Genomic DNA, 18718 nt, shown 5'->3' with positions numbered 1-18718 from the left:
AAATACTCCATGGAAATACTGTCTCTCATTTTTTAAGGTCATTGATTGGGTTAAAAAAGGCAAGTGTCTTTTTTTTGTTGAACTTACTTTAATTAAAGCCATTAACCTTTTAAAATAAGTATATCCAAAAAATCTATCAAAAAAAGCTAAAATGAGATTTTAACAAAATCCTGACAATTTCAGCTTAAACATATACACAGAAACCATATGTGCTTAGGAAGAAATATATACACACAGGCATTGTTTACAGTGTGTGTTTTTATATTTGGAAGACATTGAAGGAAGAGCCATTCCATACATACATTATCCGAAATGTACATCCAGATAGCCCGCATAGATTTTTCCATCCAGAGACAAAGATATCTTTATCCGTGGTAGGTCGACAGACAGACTGACTGACTTCAAACTTGCACTTGCAGTGTGGATTTTTTTTTCCTCATCTCCGGGTACTGCTTTTCAAAATCGCCTCAGGCTACAGAACGGTACCTCAGATCCCCAAGGCCCACTGCCTGGCTCCTAATAGCCACTCTCCATCTGTGTCACATGAACAGCTGATGAGATCGCTCCAGTGTCTGTATTTTGGAGAGCACATCCACCCAGGTTAAAATGCTAGGGTTGCCAAGGAGCAGTCAGAAGCCATTAGTGTGGGTGAGAATTTGCCTTGCAGCAGTTCCTTGGCATGGTGGAAAGTGTGTACGCGTGTCTCTGCTCGAGCTTGTGTGTGTGTGTGTGTGTGTGTGTGTGTGTGTGTGTGTGGAGTGTGTGTGTGTCCTTGTGCAAGTGACCCCCTGGTGTACATGAGTGTGCAGGGAGGGTAGACAGATGAAGACTAGATTCTATCCAGCCAGGATTCATAAGTCAAATGCCTTTTGTTTCCCTGTACTCCTGATTAGTTCTTTGACTATTTGGGGTCCTTTCGATTCACTCTTTTTTTTTTTTTTTTTTTTTATCATAACAGACGGCAAAGAAAAAGAGAACAGCAACTTCGGGGTCATGCTCTAGTGTTTGGGCAGATGGAAGGGATCTGCTTTGCCTTGGGGCAGGGTGGTTGTAATGAAGTGGCCTGTCAGTCTGTAAATAGTGAGGGTCATCTCTTCCATGTGATGGAGGGTATCACATTGCAGTGAAAATGGAAATGTCAATAAAATTAATCTGCCAGCTCTTTGCTGTGGCTTTTCTGCTTCTCTGGTCAAAGAAGGTTGAGGGTTTTTGCGGCGAGAAGGGAAAAGAACAGGTATAGGGAAGCCCACAGAGCAGACAGTCGGGACAGGTTAGGAGGCAAGGGGCCCATGGCAGGATGTCCCCAGTGTGGCCCAGTCCAGGAGGAGGGAGCTGACCTGGGAAGGAGCTGGTGGATCTATAGCATTCCCAGGGAAGCTGCGGAGCGTCTAGCTCAGGCTACATTGAGCACAGAGTTTATTGTTTTAGGCTTTCTTGGACAAGGTTTTTACTTAGCATGGGATTTATGGCATTTACTGCTAATGAATGTCTATTCTTAAATTACAAAAACCCCCATCTCAGCGCAATTCCCAGATGTTCTTCCAGGACCCTGGCTTCTTAAACACCAGCAGGGAGCATAAACTCTCCACTTCTCTGTTTTCCTCTTTCGTGTGGCTCCAGGCTAATGATGTGCAAGGAAAACACAGCCATCTATAAAGCCCCAGTGCTGTCCCCGTATTCTTCATTTATTTTGCATTTGATTATGCCACAAGTCGGATCTTGTTTCTTTCCTTTTTTTAAAGTTATTAGTTCAAATATTAATGTAGGGATATGGCATATATTGCTCCTCTTGATTGATGCCTTCCCAAAAACAGGAAGACGTGCTCGTATGAATTTTAAGAAAGTAGGGGTCCTGCAATGCCTTGCCAGAAGAGTTTTTCAGATACATAATTTAGATGCCCTCCAGGCAGGCTTTCAAGGCATTTTTGCCGGAGGGCAAGAAAAAATAACTATGACTGTTAAAAGTAAATGATTTTTGCTAATGCACAATTAATGCCAGAGAAAAGCACAGAAGAGAAAGATGTTGATAGAAACTTCTGATTAAGTGAGCACCCTACCTTGATGTGCATCCTTTTTGTTTTTTAATGATAATGATCAGTGGTGCAGAGAGCTAAAAGTTTCCATGTCACGCGGGTGCTGAGTCCAGGGTCATCTGAGGAGTATGTGAGTGTGCGTGCTTGGGAGGTGACAGTTCCAGGAGGGGCTGAGCAGGCAGTGTGTTATGTGCAATGAACAGTGACACAGTTACTGTCACCTATGCAGGCAGCCTAGAATATATAGACTACAGAACATTTAACTTGATTACCCTACAGTATGTGTTCACTCTGGGCATGGGGATGCATTTTCACCGAATGGGTTTTCTGATGGCGGTTTTCCCACATTGGATTCCATAATTGACGAAGAGCTACTGCACTGTGTCAAGAGCACAATTATAATTGAATTAATGATATGGGAGAGTGTGAGACACACAAAATTAACATTTGAAGAGGCCTGGTTTAATTTTGTCTTTTACATATTTGTGTCTCCAATTATACTTTAATGAAAGAGAATATACCCGCTTAATGGATTTCTTTCAACAAGCTTAGCTGAGCTCATCATTAGCTGCTCATTGTTGTTGGCACCCTTTCTGTGTTTTCTCTAATGTATTTTCATTTCTTTCTACTAGGGGATGGTTTAGACAACAGTGTAGCTTCACCTGGCACAGGTGACGATGATGATCCAGACAAGGACAAAAAACGTCAGAAGAAAAGAGGCATTTTCCCCAAAGTAGCAACAAATATCATGAGAGCATGGCTCTTCCAGCATCTCACAGTAAGTCAAGATGAAAGAGAAAAATAAGTTTTGTTGTTTTGCCTTCTCCTAGCATATTAGATGGGCTCATACAGATTTTTTTTTTTTTAAATAAGGTGCCTATTTTCCCTTTCTTGAAATCTGATGGCTAACAGGGCAGTTGAGGTTTTTACTGATTCTCACCACCCAAAGAGCACCCTGTAGAAAGGAGGAGTTTTTATTTCCACAGGTCAGGAATGGACCCTATTCAAAATGATTTAGGGCTCTAAAAAGTCTGTATAAGTAAATGTGTTGTTTATGCAAAAAGGTTTGAGAGCAACTTCAGATAATACAACTACTACCAAGGGAAATGTCTGTGAGAAGCTCATGAATCCATAAAATGTTGCCGATTACACTCTTAACGAAAGCCATCTTCTTAGGAGGCAAAAAAAAAGCACCTTGCCACATGTATGTCCAAGTGCCTGGTATCAGGGGCAGCTCTGATCGCTGAAGCAGCTTGCAGCATGTCACGTGTTTATATGACAACCACAGAAGGGTTATAGGTGCTATAATACCTTTGTTTCTAAGGTAGAGATCAAAGATTCTTTTTTAGCGGTTCAAGTCCATTATCTTATAAGCCGATCCTGTTCACTTATGGGGAAAGATCAACAATGTGCAGCATTTTCCAAGTAACAGTTTATCTTTCTGTTTGCAATCAGTTTTATGTGTCATTATATATATATGTATACCATTAACTGAGACCCTTAAGACCAAAAAATTACAGTATATTTTTGCAGAGGAACTATGTGCTTGCATTTTACTCTTCGTTTGAAACTTCTGGGAAAATAGTAAAGATGTCAGAGGCTGTTTCTTGCTATAAGATTGTTTTCAGGCCATTCTGTTTAGGCTGCAGCTTAAAAATAGAGGAGCACATTGAAAGCTGAAGGTCTTTGATTATCCAACTTGTGGGTTGCCATGCTGAATGACATTAGTTACAGTGTCATGAGTCCAGGACAAGGTTCCACGTTTATTTATGGCGGTGGCTGCTGAGCGACTCTTCCAGCAGGGCTCCAAAGGGCGAGGGGTGGGGCGCAGCGGGGAAGGCAACACGATAGATTCACATTCCTAAATCGGCCATTTTGATGTAAGGACATTAGTAGCAAACTAAGGTGTATCGATCTGGCCGGTGGTGTCAGGATTAGCTGGGAGTACCAACGAGGCTGCCGTGGCAGTGGTTATTCTTGCCTCGCAGCTATGGCCATTTCAAAGGTCAGGCCCCTGCACTGGCTGGGCTCAGAGGAATTAGACCGAACATGCCGTCTCTGGGCTGATTACTTAACCAAAGACAAAATAATGAGTCCTAAGCAAATACTGACTAATTGAAAGGGCTGTAAATCCATTACATATTGGTCAGGGATAATCAGGAGTATTTAATCACTTTTATCTATTCAAGAGCACTGAAGCTGCAACAGCAAAGCCCTGAACCTTGCCATGTGGTTATTATTCTCATCATTATCAAAATTACTTCACAGCTGTTCTTTGCTACATCACCTCAGCTGGAGATTTACTAACCTGTAAAATGTTTTTAATTTGGAAGTCGAATGAGTGCGAGGGGAGGGGTTTCTCATTTTTAACTGAAGGTTTGTTTGGTTAGAGTAGCAAGTAAGAAAGGCAGGGTGGGGCGAGTAGATGGCAGGCAACTGCCTTCTCCCACCAGCTCACCTGTTTGATTTCCTCCCTCTGTCTCTCTGTGTGCTCAGCATTCCTTGGTTGAAAGTAAAGAGTTCAGCAATTACTTTTCAAGCAAACATCCCCATGTATTTTCAGCCCCTCAGTCAAAAAAACCCAACATTATAGAACAGCAGAATCTTAGAAAATGCAGCTGCTTTGTTTACAAACCAGGAAGCTCAGATCCACAAAGGAAAGAGATGGGCTCAAGGTCCAGCTGTGATCAGGACCCAAGCCTTCCTTGACCCCAGCTCAGTGCCCTTTCTACACATTATGATGACTTTGCTAGAATCATGATCACCATGAACAGTTGCATATCAACCTTACAACCTCTGCCATCAAAATGCTCAGTGTCAAAGGGAGGAAATAGGAGAAGCAAAGTGCTGTTTGCTTTACTTATTTTTAAAAGTTGCCTGCTCCCGCAACCTTTCCAAATAGAGAAGACTTACTCTACACTTCTCTCTTAAAGCCAACTCTTTCCTTCAGCACCCGGGTCTGTGCCTTGAATCTTCTTCCAAGCATCCCGAGCTTCCTCTTGCTTGGCCAGTTGGTGTCTTACCTCCCACCTCCCTGTCATCCTGGGTTAAACCCACTGTGCACCCTGACTGCAGGCGAGGAATTGTGCAGACCCATTGATCCCTGGGTGCTCCTTGTGGCTGTACTATTCACTCAGTACTATGTACTGGGTACCTTCTCCCTACCCCGAGGGTGCTTTCATCTAGATAAATATGCACGAGGCTTTGTGCAGAATTCTCTGTCCAGCTGAAAATTTTAATTAATGCCTGTCCTTATAGTGGGGAGAGAAGACTCAAAGAACCTGAGCCGGAGAGTTGGGAAACTGACATTTTGAGTTCAGCTTTCTGGAGTTCTGGATGAACTTCAGTTAAGTCCATTAAGTTCTCTGGACCTGCCATTTCTCCATTTTTCAAACAGATCTGCATGTTGCAGTCTGCTTTCCCGCGCTCGTGTGTTGGTTACATTCAGAGCTGTCAGAGCATGGCTCTGCCCCAGGTTCCCTGGTCATCCTCTCCTCTCAGTACCCCGCTTCCTTTTTATTTTCCATTAAGGGCTTTCTTTTTCTCCTCCCCACAACCTTCTTTTACACCATGCCCCTTTATTACTTTCTCCACTGGCTTTGTCTGTCCATCTCTCTCTCTGCTCTTCTCCCCAGCCTTTCCTGCACCTCCCTTGTATGTAAGGAAATTCTCCTCAGCTTTCCCTTTGACAACATCTTCTCTCTTTATCCCAGCATCACCCCAGCTGCAGAGAAGAGGTTCAGTAACTTTGATGAGGATGGTTCCGTAAAACTTTTACTTTCCAATCTTTAATGAGCTGAAAGATTTACTCAGCTATAATTCTGAGCGCAGAAACCAAGAATAGAGCCCCCTAACTAGCGACATGTTAATTTAGACCCCTTTTCTTATGCACTAACAGGCATGAGGAAGTCCTTGGAAATAGAGATTCCCCACTATATTTTTCTGTCATTTAATTAATTTCAACTTTCAAAGTGAAATGTTGGCTCTAGCTCACTGAAAATAGATGTAGTCTAAATTATTATTTCATGTAAATTTCTTTACAAGTGCATGATTCAATGTGCATTCCTTCATTATTAGTCTCTTTAACATTATTTCAAACTGGTTTGTTCCCCTTTGTGCAGTATGACCTACTCTTGTATTACAATAATCCCCGATGTACCCTTTTTTCTTTCTTTTTTAAAAAAGAAGCTAATTGAATTATCTCATTATTTTAATTTGTTAAGCAAATGTATTTTGGATCTCAGGATGTGTTCTTAAAGAAGGGGGTTGCTGAGGCTTTGCCCCCTGAATGGGCCATTGGCCCATTTTGACATTCATGCATTCATTAACTAGCAGAACATAAAAGAACTCTGGTTGTATTTTTTTTTTTCCAAACACCCAACCAGCATGGAGCAACTTTTCCCAATAAGCCACAGGGGTCTCTCTACATATGTTCTCAACTGCAAGCTATTGTCACCTATTCTGAATACCTCAAAAGGCCCAGAGAAAAAAGAACCCCACCTCAACAAAGGCCAACTGTAGCAATTGTTAAGTCTTAGTCTCAATATGACAAAAATCATTAACCTTCAGTTTTCTTGGAAGAACAAGTTCCACTACAACTGTAACAGTTAAAACACTCTCTCAAATTCCTGTGCACCGCCAGCTTCAGGGGAGGAGGTAATAAACTCACAGCTAATCGATGATATTGAGGACAATATTTAAACTAAATCCAAGGTGGCCATAATAAACCAAACTCTTTGATGAACTGAGGAATTTCCATATTGAGTTAAGCACTTTAAACTTGCTTAGTCTGAAGCTAAATAATTAGTTTCTAGTTTCTAACTACCAATTTCCAGAATCTCCTTTAAACATCACAATGATTTTAAGGAAATAAATCCACATATTTAAAACCTCACAGTAATTTTAAGGAAATAAATCCAAGTAAATACTTTTTAGAAATTCAACCAGCGAAATGTGTCCTATGTTACTCTTACCCCTCTCTTTTATTGGTGGACGGCTCTGCCTGGCTTCTCAGACTAAGAAATCTAGTGAAGATGGAGGAAAGAATCTGTTGGAATGTATGTGCTTTTCCTGGAAAGTACCCAATGGCAAAAAATCGTAGGGAAATCCTAGGGAAGTGTATTCTTTTCCCTAACACATGGAGATTATGATATCATAAAAGTAAGCCTGCCATTACAACTGTTTTTATTTGACTTCAAAGATAGTTAAAGAAAGAAACAGCAAGAAATAATACCCGGGCTGACGGTTTATTCTTAACCATGAAAAACTCCTCCACGCCAAGAAGCCCTTAGTGTACTCAATGAGGCTCTCAGGCACCTCCACTTGCCACCTTCAAGAGCTCCCCTGGTTGTGCTGCAAAGAATATATTTGATCATGGAATGAAAACAGGAAGTGCTCACACACAAAGACACCACTTGCTCATACCCGTTTCTGACTACAGTTTTTCTTATTTGAAAACATAGGGATATAAAGCTCACCCTTAGCGGATGTGGGACTTTTTTCAAAGCTATGTGTACAGATTCAGAAGCAAATTTATTTCAAAGTGATACAATATCCTGCAGCCTCCTGGAAACTGCATGAACACTTTGTTCATGGCAAAATGCTTAGCCTCTTGCCATATCTCTGCTGGTAAAGGAAGCGGAATGAAGCCTGTCTCTCAGGTGTTTGCTGGTTTCACTCCTTGCCTATTAGAGTTTGTTTCATGGGATTTTGTGAAGGTCTGTTTTGAGTAATGAAAATGTGATTTAAAGTATATTGTTTCACAGAGACAGTGAACTCAAATTATGAATAAATACAGTTCCATGTTACATAGAGAAAGATATCTCTTCTCTAGTGAATTCAAGGCCAGTCATCTCAACAAGTCAATCCAGTCATCTCAAATTTTTTATTGTATGTGTATATACGCACACACACACACACACAGAAGAGAGAATGAGAGAAAGAGGAAGGCAAGTCTAGACTATTTTGCCCTTTAACTGTTTCTCTTCATCTTACATAGATCCAGATAGTTTCTTTTCTCAAGGAGGTGATACAGTGTCAAGGTTAAGGGCACAGGGTCTGAAATCTGCAGCACAGTAGATTTTTGATCTTGAGCACTGAGGTCTCTGGACTTCACTTTCCATATCTATAGAATGGGGATAATTTTAGAACCAACTCAGTAGGGTTGTTGCAGGCATTAAATGAGACAATGTAAACTTTTCAGCTCCGTGCCTGGGTATATAATGGAAAGCAATAGGTATATAATGGAAAGCAACTATAATTTCATCTTTTAATTTGGTTGAATAGCTACCAGGAGACTTTGACCAGTAGAACTGGGCAACCAAAATGATCACATACCTTCCTGGGACTCTGTGAGATGGAGAGACTGACTTTGCCAAACAAGTCAGCAGGAGATAACATAGTCTAATTTCTGCCTTCTAGAGTCATGTAAATGTCAGATGGGGCTTCCCAGGTTGTGCTAGTGGTAAAGAAACCGCCAGTCAATGCAAGAGATGCAGGTTCAATCCCTGGGTCAGGAAGATCCCCCAGAGGAGGGTATGTCAACCCTTTTCAGTATTCTTGCCTAGAGAATCTTATGAACAGAGGCACCTCATGGGTTTACAGTACAAGGGTTGCAAAAGAGTCAGAAATGACTGAAGTGACTTAGCACACAGGCACGCAAACATCAGATGGCTCTTCAGTGATTCTAGGTGCTGTCATCAGAGAGTCTAGGTGCCCACGGAAAGCCAGAGCATCCTGGTGAGTCTTCCAGGATGGAGTGGGAGGTAGAGAAGAAAATGGCTGTGGAGTAGTTCATAATGCCTCCGTCAGGGCCTCCTTTTTGTAGAGAACCTCCCCTTCCCATAAGGGTCCCAGTACATGAACAGAATCTAGTCTCTGCTTCCTTGGAGCATTCAAGTCTAGGCTGTCTGAGAGACAGCACAGTGTGGGTTTGTAAAAAGGGTCGCTGGATATGAAATTTTAGGCTTAGGTTTCTGCTCTGTGATCTTGGGTGAGGGATTCAACCCTTGAACCTATTTCCAAACCTATGAAATGAAGAGTAGACATGTGCTCTTCTTAGGTGTTTGGGGGGCTGTGAGGCTCAGATGATGTGGCCAGTTTGTAAACTGTAATGTGTGGCACAGACGTCAGGTGCTTTGGCTTCTGGTTGTGTGCTTGGGACTCCTGCAGCTCAAGGTCTCTGGTACCTCATGAAATCACCCCGGGTGGTAGATGTGGTGTTGCCTTCCTCTCCACCCCAGTTTCTCCACTTGTCCATTTCCACAAGCGTATCCATGGAGACACTGTGATAATGTCCATCGTTAGACGTCTTTTTAAGGGCCTCGAATGGTTAATTGAATCAGTATTTCAGGGACATTAGCTATTTCTACTTGGAAATTAGTGCCCTCATGATTCTGAGATCCATCTACTTTAATACTAATTGCTATCGGCTAACGTAATACCAAATAGAAAATGTTGGCCTTACTTACACAGTGAAAGATGGCCTTTCTCGTGTTCAGGGATACAGATGTGCACAGGATATGAGTGAGGCTCATGGGCTGAGACATGCCTGTGAGGAGACGCCTGTGCAGAACACACAGCTGAAAAACACCAGCAGAAAGAGCCTCCCACAAACATGCAGCCGAGGGAGGCCGCCCATGGCCTCAGCCTTTGCATTGTTTTCCTGCTTGCCGGGAGAAAACATCTGTGAATTATTTGAATGGAACCTTATACTGGAGATCGTCTGAATTGGTGTCATCTCTGTTTAATTTCAGGAAATGATGTCACAATGCATTAAATAACAATACTGGGTGATTTATTTTCCCGTGGACATGCTGTCCTAAGCATTCCTCTTCTCTTGCAATGTTTCCAATTAACTGTAAGCTTGAGTGTTCTTCCTATTTCATAATGATTTTGAGGGGTGGGGGGTGGGAGATTGGGGTGGGAAGAGAGGTAATTTCAGAGGTTGCGGAGGTTCAGAGCTAATGGCACATCCATCATGTTCTTATTGGGACAGGAGGGTACTGAACATCAGGGCTGTGATCGCCACTGGCAAGCTACCTTAGCGCTGGTTTTCAAGAATGTCTAAAAAAGGAAGCCTGAACGTTCCGCTCCTAGCTGTCCAAAGAGTCACCGGATGATTTTAATAGTGACCTGCATACTGTAGCTTCTGCCTTTATCAAAGTTTCCATGCACTCCCTTCTTCAGTAAAGAATAGAGGACATAAGTCAGTTCTGTGTGCCATCTGTCGTCGTTTTTACAATTTCTCGAATTAAAGAGACAGGCTAAAAATTTAATGTTATGTTGAATCCTAGAAACTCCTCTAGAAGAAATGAAATTGCAACTAAATTTACTTTGTCTCTCTTGAGGGGAAAAGAAACAATGCATGCGGTCGTGTCATAACCTTTTACTTGTAGTCCCAGTCTGGTATTTAGAATTGGATTGTGAGGGGTTCTGCATGTGAAAACCTGATGTGTTTGGGATTCAGCAGCCTTTGTCCACATTATGAATAACTTTGAGATAAAGTCCCCAGTACAGTGCCGGCAGCAATGGCTTTTCGTGGGGTGATGAGATGTGTAGTTTCTTCAATGCAAAAATTGGTCAAGACATTTCAGAGTTTATCAGGAGGCTCAAGAGGGAGGCGGAGAAGGCAATGGCACCCCACTCCAGTACTCTTGCCTGGAAAATCCTATGGATGGAGGAGCTGCAGTCCATGGGGTCGCTAAGAGTCGGACATGACTGAGCGACTTCGCTTTCACTTTCACTTTCATGCATTAGAAAAGGAAATGTCAACCCACTCCAGTGTTCTTGCCTGGAGAATCCCGGGGACAGGGAAGCCTGGTAGGCTGCTGTCTATGGGGTCGCACAGAGTTGGACACAACTGAAGTGACGCAGCAGCAGCAGCGGCAAGAGGGAGGGGATATGTATATATACATATAGCTGATTCCCTGGTGGCTTAGATGGTAAACAATCTGTCTGCATTGCGGGAAACCCAGGTTTGATCCCTGGGTCAGGAAGACCCCTTGAAGAAGGGAATGGCAATCCACTTCAGTATTCTTGCCTGGAGAATTCCATGGATATAGCAGCCTGGTGGGCTACAGTCCATAGGGTCTCAAAGAGTCAGACACGACTGAGTGATTAACACTTTCACTTTCGTAGCTGATTCACTTTGTGTTGTACAGCAGAAACTAACACAACATTGCAAAGCAATATACTCCAATAATAAAAAACAAAAAAGTATATCAGACCATCCTGTTTATCTCAGCTGAGATACACTTAGAAAATTAAGCCCCAGGTTATGAGTTATGGGCTGACAGACACATTTTAAAAAAATAAGTAACTGAGAGAGATTGAAGAATGAAATGCTTATTAAATTACCACCAAAAAGAAACTAAAATAATGATTAGCTCAAAGTTTAGCATCTAATTTCATAAAATATCACTCTTAAGTATAATTGTTTAAAAATACGTTAAAGAATTCAAGGAAATGGAGAATTGAGGACCCTTGAATAAAAGAAAATAGGCATGTGCATATCTGAATATTCAGCTATTTAAAAACTCTAAGAATAGAGTGCTATTAAATGCTGTTTAGTGAAACCCGTGAATATTCATTCAGATCATAGAGAAAATTTCCATTTCTTCATTCCACATGACCACAGCTTGCAAGTGTATTCTGTGGAGAGGTGGAGCAGTTAGGAATTAAAGTCCAGTTTGACTAGGTTGTGAGCTCATTCAGTTTGCTGCAGGATAGGGTCAGAAAGTGACCTTAACATTCAGGATTCATTTTGATTTTAGAGACTGTTACTGCACAGATTTCAGAGGACTCCTGGAAATGCCCTGTGTTCTCCGTGCTGTAGTCTGTTTTTGCAATTTGAAACAGATTATGAAGTGCAAAGATGATATCCAGCCCCACTGCTCCCGTTAAGAAATAGTGACTTGAGTAGGAAGCATTAGGTTGGTTGAATGGAATTTGCCATGTTATATTGACATGCTGCCTGCCACTTTCTAAATTGATTGGCAGCAGTTGTTTACAGTATGTAATCACTGGCACCCTTTAAAGGTGTATTATCCTCTTAAAACATAATAGTAATGCCATTTTCATGCTTTTACATTTGCTATTCATATTTTGAACTGCCAAGTCCCAAATCTGCCAGAACTAATTTGTTTTTATCTGATAGTGGATAAGTTGTCAAGTCACAATATAATGGCAGATAATTTTTCTTAAACTATAGTTTTTACTTCTTGGTTGTAATAGATAACATGAATACTGTTGACTCTGTCTTGATTGTCCACAAAAAGAAAATACAACTCAAGAGATTATTATTGTGGAATTCTGTGATGACAAGAAATAAAGAGAATATTATTCTGAGCATTATAGGTAATTAACATGAGCCACTAATCAACCCTCTTTAACCACCCTGCCCCTCAATTTACTGGCACCTGATTTGCCTAACACAGCCAGATAATGGCTGGAGATCTACCCTTGTTAATTCCAGTGCCAAACCTTGTTGCTACTCTTAATTGTAATACTTGACTTATCAGATTATAACTCTCGAGACATATTTACTTCTTGCATCATTCCTCTATATTCACAAGTATTCCAGAATTAATTTTGACTTGGGAATATGTGGTAATTCCATTACTAATAATTTAGAAAAGGGTGATCCTACAACTCTGGTCATCTGACAGTTGTAAAATGGCTTATTTCTTACCCTGGGACACCTGGCGTGACCCTGTCATAAGCCAACAATAAACAACCCAGGTGTACTGGGCTGGTGCTGCACTAGTCTTTCAAAAAGAAGACGGCTTTAATCAAACAGAAGAAGTGAATGCTGGATTATTCCCTGTAGATTGGTGACATGTTGGAACTCTCTGTTAAAGCAGCCTTATTTTTTCCCCATGGTGAAAAGTTACAGGTTCCATTTCAGTGTTTCCAGGATACCTGCAGGTAGCTCATGAGTTGTTACACTTGTTTTCAATCTGGCCCCACAGTGAATTAAAAGAAAAAGTGGTAAGACTGCATGGGCCATATGAGATCATTATTAGTCAATTATAAGCTCAGTTTAGTTCTTGCATTAGTTTCTAGGAAACCATAAGTTTAGATCCATGTGGCAAAAATCCCACCGATTACTTGATAGCACTTTGATGAAGACCCCTCTTATTGCTTAATCCTGAAGCTTTTATGTTTGCTTATGAACTACTTAAGAGATAATCAAATGTGGCCATGTGGAAAAGCATCAGTTTTTAATATAACCTTTGGTACTAGGTTTGGGCTCCAAAATCACTGCAGATGGTGATTGCAGCCATGAAATTAAAAGACGCTTACTCCTTGGAAGGAAAGTTATGACCAACCTAGACAGCATATTGACCAACCTAGACAGCATATGGCAACCCACTTCAGTGTTCTTGCCTGGAGAATCCCAGGGACGGGGGAGCCTGGTGGGCTTCCATCTATGGGGTCACACAGAGTCGGACACGACTGAAGCGACTTAGCAGCAGACAGCATATTGGGTTTCCCTGCTGGCTCAGAAGTTAAAGCATCTGCCTCCAATGCGGGAGACCTGGGTTCGATCCCTGGGTCGGGAAGATCCCCTGGAGAAGGAAATGGTAACCCACTCCAGTATTCTTGCCTGGAGAATCCCATGGATGGAGAAGCCTGGTAGGCTACAGTCCATGGGGTCGCAAAGAGTCGGACACAACTGAGCTACTTCAACTCAACTAGACAGCATATTAAAAAGCAGAGACATTATTTTGTCAACAAAGGTCCGTCTAGTCAAGGCTATGGCTTTTCCAGTGGTCATGTATGGATGTGAGAGTTGGACTGTGAAGAAAGCTGAATGCCAAAGAATTGATGCTTTTGAACTGTGATATTGGAGAAGACTCCTGACAGTGCCTTGGACTGCAAGGAGATTCAACCAGTCCATCCTAAAGGAGATCAGTCCTGGGTGTTCATTGGAAGGACTGATGCTGAAGCTGAAACTTCAATACTTTGGCCACCTCATGCAAAGAGTTGACTCATTGGAAAAGACCCTGATGCTGGGAGAGATTGAGGGCAGGAGGAGAAGGGGATGACAGTGGATGAGATGGCTGGATGGCATCACTGACTCGATGGACATGAATTTGGGTAAACTCCGGGAGTTGGTGATGGACAGGGAGGCCTGGCGTGCTGTGATTCATGGGGTCGCAAGCAATTGGACACGACTGAGTGACTGAACTGAACTGAACTGAACCTGGGACTAGCCTGGGAATCCTTTCAAAAAAGTTCGGACTTTTTTCCCCTAGAGCAAGTTTAAAGAAAAGTGTGATTCAGTTCTCTTTGGTTCTTACATGCTTATATTCATTCTCTTGTCAGTGTCTACCCCAAATATCCCCTTGCTTATTTGAAATACATATAATCTGTTAAATAGAAAAAGGCTGCTTTCCTGAATTCTCCTGATTTTATTGTTGGGCATGATTGGAGCAGATAATGGAAATGTTTTGAATCCATCACCAAATCAGTGTTTTTCTTGCCTTTAGATAGTGAGGATGATCTGTTAATTCTTTGTGTTCTACAAAAACAAACAAACATTTGAGGTCAGGGAGAAAGAAATTCCTGCTGTTTAGAAGACTATATAAATATACCGGTGTGTGTGCTTAGTCACTCAGTCGTGTCTGACTCTTTGTGACCCCATGGACTTTAGCCCACCAGGACCCTCTGTCTATGGGGATTCTCCAGGCAAGAATACTGGAGTGGGTTGCCATGCCCTCCTCCAGGGGATCTTCCCAACCCAAGGATAGAAGCCAGGTCTCCCCCACTATGGGAGGATTCTTTACCATCTAAGTCACCAGGGAAGACCAAGAGGTGGTAGATTTCAGGACAATTGGAAGTTACTTAGCCAGCCTCCTTGTTTCAACTCAACCTTTTGCTCTCTGAGTTATCTTGGGCAAGTCAGTTAATTTTCTGAGTGCTGGTTTTCTCATCTTGTTTTGCGGGTTAGCTGAAGTTAGAAATAGCTCTTTGAAAAAAGCAGAATGCTCTGCAAGTAGAAAATATTCTTCATGAATGTTTTCATATAGCCCACTGAAATAATTTCTCCATCCTACCTCCTGAACAGGTGAAACAGGTGAAACACTCTTCAAAGAATAACACTCTACTCATTTCAAAACCTAAATCTGTTTTGGAATGAGGATCGAATCCTACAGTTAGCAAGATACGTACAAGGAAAAGGGCAAAAGATCTCATGCACCATTTGTACTGTGGCACAGTTTTAGTGACACCATGAGTCAAAGTAACTTTTGAAATGGCATAAACTCAAACTTAAGAGAAAAAACAAGATGACAGAGAACACTTCACAATAAACTTATTCCTACTTGAGTTGTTAGCTTTGGGACCAGCTCTTTGGAGGTTTAGACATCTTGTTCTTTATTCATAAACTTTTCATCCTGAGAATTAATGGGTTCATCATCTTGCCACTTTTCATCTAGATCAAGCTGGTGAGGGTGAGTAGTTTTACATCTCTAAAATGACAATCTCATAGGCCCACTCTGAGGAGGTAGAAGCCTGTGAGAGACACAGAATTATCTCATTGCAGCCAGAGAATAGTGGGATTATTATTTTTTGAATATTGTTTCAATCTGGGTGCTAAAATCAGGCTACATTTCATTGCACGTTCAGAGATTTGTGGATGCAATAGCTCTTAAGACAGAATCCTTTGGCTGAAGCATAGAATATGTAGGGGAGAAGGTGAGGGGAGTTTAGAAAGATATAGCGAGGTCTGAGGTAAGCCAGATACCTGGATGGGGGACCTCTTTGAGGGTTAGAAATGATGGGACTGCATCAAAACCATGGCACTGTTTAAAGAGAGGAAGAGGGGCTTCCTTGGTGGCTCAGCAGTAAAGAATCCACCTGAAATGCAGGAGACGCAGGAGACATAGGTTCGATCCCTGGGTTGGGGAGATTCCCTGGAGGAGGGCATGGCACCCCAGTCCAGTATTCTTGCCTGGAGAATCTCATGGACTAAGCCTGATGAGCTACAGTCCTCAGGGTCACAGAGGCTCGGACACGACTGGAGTGACAGAGTGCAGTCACACAAGGGAGGAAAAAAGTGCAGGGGCGGGAGGGATTTGAGGATAGAATCTTTTTTAAAAACTACATTTAAAGGAGGAAGAGAGAAAGTAATGAACAAAGATAAAGAAGTCAGACTGGTGTAGGAGCATAATCAGATCATGTGAAGAAAGGAGTTTCAAAGCAGAGGAAGTAGATTCTGTAGAAAGATCAAGGACAATGATATTAACTAAAAATAAGCCTTTGGATTTGGCACTTGGGAGTCATGGTCTGTCTTTGAATTCTACCAGCTAAGGGGTAAACAGGCAAAATTGGAAGGGAACAGAGGAGGAACAGGGGATAGATAGTGCGTGGAGCTGTCTGTTTATCAGCAGAGGTGAATCAGGTGTTGAGTCAGTGGTGGGAGGGGATCCCAGGGAGAGGTACTGAGGTGTAGGTGTTGGGGAAGGGGGTTGGGTGTGAAGAGAATGACGATGGATAATCCAAGGTTTCAGAAGAGGAAGCCAATGAAGGTAGCGTCGAAACACAGGTATAGGAGACAGACACATTTTATAAAGTGCAGGAAGAAAGCTAAGTGAGTTCAGAAAAGAGCTTCTCTGACTGGATGAGAAGGAATTGTGAAAAGTATGATCCAGAGAGAATTAGGAAGAGAGAGCAGCGCAGCCTCCGAGCAAATAGAAACAGGCTGGCGTGGACCTGCTCCACCTCAGTGCAGCCTTTTCCAGGCAGAGCTCAGGAACCCAGGAGCGTGAGGGCAAAATGAGACAGTAGGAAAAACCTAAGCTGGGATTCACAGCGTGAGCGAAAGGGGCGGTTTTACTTAGAGAATTCTCTAAATGACTAATAATTCAAAATTCCTACGAGATATTCTTTCCTTGGATCGTGACTGAAAAAAGGATTTTATGGTTCATCTGAGTAATGAAACAAGGAAAGTCAAAATATTTTCAGAAAAGAAAAATGAGGAAGGTCATTTAAAAAATTTAATAACACTGAGTGTTAGTAAAGTAGATTATAAAGCTACAAGGTGTTGCACTGGCTAGCGCACTAGGCAGAATGATCATTTGAACAAAACAAGCATACACAGTTTAATCCAAACATATGGAGATATTTATTAATTTTAAGGGCATCACTTTAAATCAATTGAGAAAAAAAGAACAATTCAATAAATGACTTTTGGTTAATGCTTTAACTGTTATTGAAAAAATAATCAGTACTCTCCGTCAAAATAAGTTGCCCATTTAGGAATTCTTTCAAGTAGATTTAACTATTTTTCTTTCCTTTATTTAGTGAAATTCTTACAGAGCATAAAAGCAAAGAAATTATAAAGAAAAGTGTGAATTATTTAATTAAACAAAAGTAAAAATTAATAACTTTTGAATGTCAAGAAAAAAACGCAAAATAAAGGCAAACGTTAAACTGGTAAAAATATGTACATCATATAATAGAGTGTCCTTACTAGATATGGTGTAGAAATAAATAAGAAAAAAAAGTGCAGTACATAAAAAGGCATAGATGAGTAGGTTTATTCACAAACGAAGAAATACAGGTGGCCAAAAGGCATTAGAATAATTAGGACCAAATCAGTTTTTAAATCAGCAAGAAAATATTATTTTTTTCTATAAAATTTTTAAAAAGTCTTTAAAAAATTAGTGTTTAGCACTTTTCAGAGTGGAAGGAAATATTTGACTTAATAATCACTATAAATATTGACTTATTCTCTCTGGAATTTAAACTGGTAATGTGTATTACTAATTTTATTCTTATCCTTTGATCCAATAATTTAGTTTTTAGAAGTTTATGATGAAGTAATAAGAAATAATACAAAAATTAAGGAGAACTGTGTATAAAGACATTGTGAAAATAAAACATTGAAGAGTCCATAATATTCCATTATGAAATATTATAGAATATTATGTAATCATTAAAAATTATATTCTCAAAAATATTTTGAGATATGTAAAAATCTCTCAGTATTTTTCCAGGTGAAATAAAACAGATAAGGCAATATGCATGATATGATTATAGTTTTGGGAAAAAAAATTGGGGATCATAGTCTTTGAAGAACAAATAAAGATGTGAACAGTGATTATCTTTGAGTAGTGAAATCTGGCTGACCTTTTTTACTTTTTTCTTTATCCTTATCCATATGGTCTAAATTGTCTATAAAATGTGTATTGTGTTTATAATACAAGACAATAAATTTTATTTTAATAAAGAGACATGCTGGGTAGAGGGCTAATAAAGTGTGCTTGTACATTGGGAACATAGGAAGCCCACTGAGAAGCTGCAAGTCCAAATGAAGATTAAGAGGGAGAACAGAGAAGCAGGGGAAGAGCATTTGCAGGTCTGTGGTTTTGGAAAGGCAGCATTTCTGCTTGACAGAATCTAGGGCTGGGAAAGTAAAGATGGATGACACTGGGATTAAGAGAGGCAAGTATTAGAAAAGTCTCGGTCATTATATTAACACCTTCAAAAGTAGAAGCAAGAACTGGGGGCAGGGGGAAAGAGGAATATTCTAGTGTTTACAGAAACCACTGGGGAAGGTGGAGGTGGCTTAGAGCAGCATTGCCCACAGCAGAGGAGGGGCATGGTGGCAGATGGCTGTGAACACCATGAGAAAAGTGGATAGAAAGTCTCAGGTCAGGGGCTGAGAGCAGGGATCC

General features: G+C 41.1%; 1 protein-coding gene across 6 annotated transcripts in view; it reads left to right on the top strand.

The window, feature by feature from the left end:
• The window catches only part of MEIS2 (Meis homeobox 2), a 223040-nt gene that overhangs the window by 60647 nt on the left and 143675 nt on the right, over window positions 1–18718 (top strand). For all 6 annotated transcript variants that reach the window (XM_055537316.1, XM_055537314.1, XM_055537315.1 and 3 more), the window contains one exon: window positions 2666–2811. In XM_055537316.1, coding sequence (XP_055393291.1) covers window positions 2666–2811 — 146 coding nt within the window. The remainder of the gene's footprint in view (window positions 1–2665; window positions 2812–18718) is intronic.

This window comes from Bubalus kerabau, chromosome 10 (genome assembly GCF_029407905.1).
Source record: "Bubalus kerabau isolate K-KA32 ecotype Philippines breed swamp buffalo chromosome 10, PCC_UOA_SB_1v2, whole genome shotgun sequence".
NCBI lineage: Eukaryota > Metazoa > Chordata > Mammalia > Artiodactyla > Bovidae > Bubalus > Bubalus kerabau.
Note: the sequence above shows the minus strand (reverse complement) of the source record. Positions and strands in the feature narration are given on the sequence as shown.